The sequence below is a fragment of the Triticum dicoccoides genome, chromosome 1A, assembly GCF_002162155.2.
Source record: "Triticum dicoccoides isolate Atlit2015 ecotype Zavitan chromosome 1A, WEW_v2.0, whole genome shotgun sequence".
NCBI classification, from domain to species: Eukaryota; Viridiplantae; Streptophyta; class Magnoliopsida; order Poales; family Poaceae; genus Triticum; species Triticum dicoccoides.
The window spans coordinates 18,035,618-18,041,617 of NC_041380.1; the positions used below are offsets into that span (position 1 = coordinate 18,035,618).

General features: G+C 45.7%; 1 protein-coding gene across 2 annotated transcripts; it reads right to left on the reverse strand.

Moving 5' to 3' along the window:
• Positions 1-799: 799 nt before the first annotated feature.
• On the reverse strand, positions 800-5,702 carry LOC119359565 (protein DETOXIFICATION 19-like). 2 transcript variants are annotated; one of them, XM_037625707.1, is made up of 7 exons: positions 5,314-5,702; positions 2,549-3,093; positions 2,350-2,436; positions 2,196-2,252; positions 1,835-2,073; positions 1,403-1,521; positions 800-1,299 (listed from the first exon to the last, which is right to left on the reverse strand). In XM_037625707.1, exons 1-7 carry the CDS (start codon positions 5,581-5,583, stop codon positions 1,171-1,173), a joined length of 1,446 nt encoding a protein of 481 aa, XP_037481604.1. In that variant the 5' UTR covers positions 5,584-5,702; the 3' UTR covers positions 800-1,170. The 2 variants fall into 2 exon arrangements, with proteins under 2 accessions (XP_037481604.1, XP_037481608.1); XM_037625711.1 differs by having other exon boundaries at positions 5,304-5,378.
• Between the last annotated feature and the right edge of the window lie 298 nt (positions 5,703-6,000).

Genomic DNA, 6,000 nt, shown 5'->3' on the forward strand with positions numbered 1-6,000 from the left:
TTAAATCGGCCTTTGTCGAGTATTCTAGGTAGTCAACAAAAAAAGTTATTCCAGTTGTTTGTAGGCCTTTAGCTCTAGGTGCTATATATAATGCATCACATGTACTCCCTCCGTTTCTAAATACTTGTCTTTCTAGACATTTCAAATGACTACTACATACGGATGTATGTAGACATATTTTAGAGTGTAGATTCACTCATTTTGCTCCGTATGTAGTCACTTGTTGGAATGCCTAGAAAGACAAGTATTTAGGAACGGAGGGAGTAATATCCGAGATCAAAGCAAGAAAATCAAAAGGTGTGACACGTGCCTATGGCCATCAATCCCTCATGCCCTCTGGTCATCGCCTGCATGTTTTTCGTAGCCGGCGGAATCACTTGCTGTACATATACGTTCTGGCCGAAGGACCAATCGATCCGGGAGCTCCCTTAGGATAGCTGGCATAGTAGGTGCTTACTTTCTCCTGGAAGAATCGATCAACTGTGGCTTGTGTACTTGAGCGTCTCGCCGAAAAGCAATCGGTAGGCCGTAAGTACATGGGGTCAGCGCATGTACATATTTCATTGACTGAAAGTATTCGTCGAGGAGCGTTGTGCGACGTGCATATAAGTTATCATGCTGGATGTTCATTACTTGAGTCTTCGACCACTGTTTTAATAATTATGTATCCGATTTGCCCTATGGACAAATATGCAAGCAGACTTTTCATGTTTGTTTGAGTAATAGAAATAAGGTTCCCAAAATCATGCTATAAATAGAAAGGATTTCCGAAAGAAGATGTCATTCATTTGATGAGAAATAGAAAAATATGAAGTATTCTTATAACTCAAGCTGAAGCAGCTACTTTCGAAGTAACAGAAGGAAAAGCAGCAACCGAAGCGGGGATGTCAAAGTCAAAAAGAGGATTACTCAACACCTATTGACATCCAGTCTTTGGGTATCTCTCTATGTAACTCTTGCCGCTTGGTTACCATGACAGGCGTTTACAACCTCAACCATTTCAAGCTGAAATCAACTCAACGTACACAATCTCACAAAAACCCGTACCGGCACAGGCCACCTCACAAAAAAACCCGTACAGGCGCACACCATGGATGGTTCTACCGTACCATAGATGGACAGCCACCGTCTGATCATAAATTACCTCTTGAAATAACATGCAAGTATCGATCAAGCGACATAGCCATCCCGATTTTTCACCATGGCATCCACTAGCTTGGACCATTTCGTGCGGAGGGTTATCAGCACCATCACGCTGGTCTGGCACGCCAGCCCCGTGATTAAGCCCAACCATAAACCCTACAAAAGGAGAAAGTGACATTTGTTTTTCAGAATTTGAGCTACATGTTTGCCACATTGCGCAATGGCAGCGTGGCGAGGCACGGGCTTATGTCTTGCTTACGTGGGTGTACAAGTTGAGCTTGAAGGCCAACAGGATGGCCACCGGCATGCCGGCCAAGTAGAACGCCACCAGGTTCGTCGTCGCCGCCAGGTGCTGCCATCCACAGCCCCGTGCCACCCCTGCCATGCGCCATTTTATTCATCAATTATGCAGAACCTCTTAGAACCAATGAAAAAAAATCATGTTATGACAATGTAGCGCAGCCTTGAAATGCGCTATAGCGAAGGATTGTACACTGATTTTACTTAGTGAGACATTGCTCCAAACACCATGCCATGCTATTAGCAACAGTAGAGCGTGCTATTTTTTCCATTACTTAGAATTATCAGCGCACCCCAATCCATGATTTTCTATCCGTGGTATGAAGTTATTTGTGCAGCCTGGGCTAGTGATCCTTGAAGAATGGTTTACGTAGCCCACGATATTTCTCACCTGACAACACGCCCTGCGCGGAGTCCAGCATGATGGAGATCGTCAGGAGTGGGGTGATGCCTGCAAACTTTGCCACAATCACCGTGCTCTCCGTGAAGAGGCTGGCCCAGAGGTCATGGCCGACTATCAGCAGCAGAATAAACGAGAGGGCAAGGAACACTGACAGCTTCATCGTCACCATGATCGCATTCTTTGCTCTGTCCTCGTTACCGGCCCCGATCTCATTTGACACCCTGGTGCTGAAAATGGTGCAAAAACGCGATATTAACCACCACAATTAAGTGAACCAAGAACCGGTTCTAGACAGCAACGACACACTAAGAACCTGGGACATGGACTCTGAAAAGGCCGGGGGACGTACCTCACAGCGGCACTGAACCCATAGGTGATCATGTAGGAAATGGCCTGCGTGCTTGCGCTGCATTTAGAAAAAGTTGGTGCATCAAGTCCGATTGTTTGATAAATGATGCACGAGCAATAATTGTTTAGGGAGTTTCGTCAGTCCAGACCCGTACCATATGGCAATCAACGACGTGCTTGCAGTGGAATTCGGCAGTAGGCCGGCGATCAGCACGAGGAGCTCAATAGCCCAGTACTCCAAGCTGAATGGACTCAATAAATTTCAGGTTGCATCTGTCCAGACTCAAAACCAATTTGCAGGGGACAACATGTTTATATATACGCATGTTTGTTGACAAGTGTAAACGTACTAACCAGACCATGATGGCAGAGGGCATGGCGAGCTTGATTGTCGGCAACACATAGTTGAAGGCGTCGGTGGAGAAGCCCTTCCACGTCTCATCGAACTCCTTGGACAACATCACGTATGCGAGCAACATCAGGCACGAGACCCAGAACGTGGCTGAGATGGCCAATGAAGCGCCGGTGAGGCCCAATCCGACCACATTCACTAGCAGGTAGTTCACGGCGATGTGGAGCACAAACGGCACCATGGAGCAGACAACAAGTGGCGCAACAATCGACTGTGTCTGCAGATACCGCAGCAGACACTGTAGGAAGGAGTAGGCGAACAGGCCGGGCACCTGGTAACGGATGAACACCGCGGCGGCGTGGGACACCTCAGGTTCTTGATGCAGAAACAACAGAATTGGCTCCGTGAACAGCCAGACGACGGAGATGAGTGCGGACACCACCGTTGACATGATGAGCGACGACTGCAGGTACAAGCCCAGCAAGCGGTACATCCGGGCACCATAGGCCTGTCCACACAGCGTCTCCATGGCGCCGCTCATGCCGGTCTGTAAGTTGCATCAGTTTCCCGAATCCATCAGTAATTAAGCATGCAGCATATATTATGGAAGGTTCTATGTGTCCATCAAATTCTTTCGATGCAACGCAACATTGCTCATTCCAAACCAACTTGTCAAATTACTTTTGTTCTTTTATTTTTTTCGAATTGTAAGGTGAAGGATCTAGGGTGAATCATATTGTCTTCTTTAACATGGATGGAACTGAAACAAAATGGCAACAGCTAAACGTATAACAAAGAGGAAATGTCGGAAAATTATAAAAAGTTGATGGAATGCTTACAGGGGCGGATGTAGTGTGGACATACTCGGAAGGTGGAGCGCCATATATGTGTATTATTACTATCCTCCTCTAGCTAGGACGGATGGAGTATGGACAGACTCGAAAGGTGGAATGCCATGGGCGGGAATGTCGGGGCGGCCAGTAGGCGGCCCCGCTCAATTTGGTCAGGTAGAGTGGAATGTGTTGAGCCATCAATCATTGTCGATCCTCGACCAGTGATGATGGCAACATGAAGTTTTGTTTACCAACCGATACATGTACATGCACACTAGTTCTATCAAGCTAGTATGTGTAAGCATATGTTTTCTACACTCCTTGTGTTTTCATTTTACTACATTTGTGTCGTGTTTGTTTGTGAATGAGGGTGGCAGACTTTGGCGGACTGGGTCTGCTGGTTTCGTGACAGACAACGTGGGAGGTGTCCACCATATTGAAAGGTTGATAGACAAAGCTAAGTTGCCTTGAAATTTTTGATGTTGCAATATTTTATGTGGTTGAAAACGAATGTTGTATTCTCTAGGATGCAAATAATTTTTGAAGCCGTTTGGACTTGTTGTATTAGTACGTCCAACATCTAGTTTTTTCTGTGTTAACACCGGATGTTGCCTATGTTACTGAAGTTTCTTATGAATTCCCGCATTGTGTTGGAGGTGCTGCATACATACAATAAATGTGTTGGGTGGGATTATTTTAAGAGCTGACACAACGAATTCATTGCTTGGTAAAATATTTTCATCCATTACCATCTATCATATACCATTTATTACCAATAATTAGTGACATGAAGGGAGGCGTTCGGGAACCACATGTCAAATGATAACCAGATTAATTTGGTTACTATTTTCTAGAAATAATTTTATCTCCAACTAGTTAGCGGTGGATAGGGCTACTCCTGCGGAGCTGCCCGCCTGCCTAATTAGGACTGGAGCGAGGGCTAAGGTACTTCAAAGTGTGTTACACAAAAAAATTGCAAGTTGACACATAGTTTCTATTATATTTCTAAAAATATATATATTTGTATGTAAAAACGAGTATGCTAAAAATATGATACATATTATTTAAAAAATAGTATATATACTATCTAGATATTTTTATGTCCAACATGTGATTCATGAATAGTGGGTGTGCCCCTTTTTTCATGCGGGTGGATAGTGGGCGTGTGGAGATGAAAGAAGCAGGAGGATGCCCAATGATTTAGAAGATCCAGCTAAAAAAAATCAAGCGCGTGACGTATAGACAAGTCTTTAAGCATATCCGAACTTGTGGTGCCACTGTGCAAAGGTTGTGGCTGCTGGACGTACACGTGCGTATCGTTCAGACAAAATAGTGCCTACAGTTGGCGCCAACAAATATACAATGAATTTCAATTGTCCAGACTTGGCTAATTTATGGTCACTGACGACCATGTGCTGCATGGGCAAAGCATGGTTACATTCGTTGTAAATATCCCCTACAACAGTTTTAACTCCTAGAAAGATTTAGGAGCTTCAAAAACACACACCCTCTGTTAAAGTTACAGTTTATGTCCTATGTGTATCTTCAGATAGTCAATTTGATCGATGAAATGCGAGTTATCTGTAATTAAACAGATATTATTAGAAACTTAGTTGTGTGGTAGAAACTTCTCTGTGTACATTGACCAGCATTGTTTACAAGTATGTGTGCAACGTACGATAAGATGAAGATATTTAACTGGGCAAATCTTTTCTACTTAATTAATCGATGAGGTAAATTTTTGGCCTTCATTTCAATAAAAGGAAAATGCAGATACGTTCATTGGGTAACAGAAACGAGATCTCTATGAGCAGGACCTACGTGGGGCGACATTCGATATACGATCGTAAATCAAGCATCCCCACACACATATCTAGGGCGGTTCAATTAGATAAGCGTGATCAAAATTAAGAGGGTGCGATACCAGTACGTACAACAAAGGCGTAGCCGGTGACGGTGGCCCAGGAGTTGCCGAGCGTGGCGCCGGCGAGGTGGACGTTGCCGAGGTGGCCGGAGAACATCACGGACACAAGCGGGATGGCGTAGTAGGACATGTTGGTCAGGACCATCGGCAGCGCGAACTGTAGCTGCGCCCAGGCCTCCTCCGTGTCGATCAAGCGGCGCAGCCACGCCGGCGAGGGACGCTTTGCCTCGCGGCATTCGCCGAAGGGCTCGCCGGCGCCGAGCAGCGGAGCCGAGGACATGTCGCCGGCCGGCTGGCCAGATTAAATCGAGAGGGAAGGGGCTAGCTTAGTTTCGTGGTTGGTGGTGCTGGTCGCGATGGGAATGGCTGTGGTGGCCATCGACGAGTGTGATGCGGCGGCAATATATGGACGTATGTATGTGTGAGAGGAGCAGCAGCCATGACTTGCACGTTTCTCCCGACGTCCTGTAGCTAGCGCGTGGAACGCGCGGTGGTGGGCTTGGTGGATGCCAATCGGTCTAATTAGTGTGGTGTCTGTGACTCTCAAATTTACTTTTGGAGTTTGCTAAGCAGTGGATTTATTAAATGGATTGAGTAGATCTCATCTACTACGCGAAGGGAGTAAGGGCATCTTCAAGGAGGACCCTCAAACTTTCCTGAACGATAGTGTCTGAACCATTTTGCTATCTAACAGAGA

Excerpts from the sequence above, each read along its gene's own strand:
- LOC119359565 (XM_037625707.1), bottom strand. The coding sequence starts at position 5,583 with ATGTCCTCGGCTCCGCTGCTCGGCGCCGGCGAGCCCTTCGGCGAATGC. Across the intron at positions 2,253-2,349 it reads ACGTCGTTGATTGCCATATG|CGCAAGCACGCAGGCCATTT; the intron begins GTACGGGTCTGG and ends TTCTAAATGCAG. Across the intron at positions 1,522-1,834 it reads CGCGCAGGGCGTGTTGTCAG|GGGTGGCACGGGGCTGTGGA; the intron begins GTGAGAAATATC and ends GGCGCATGGCAG.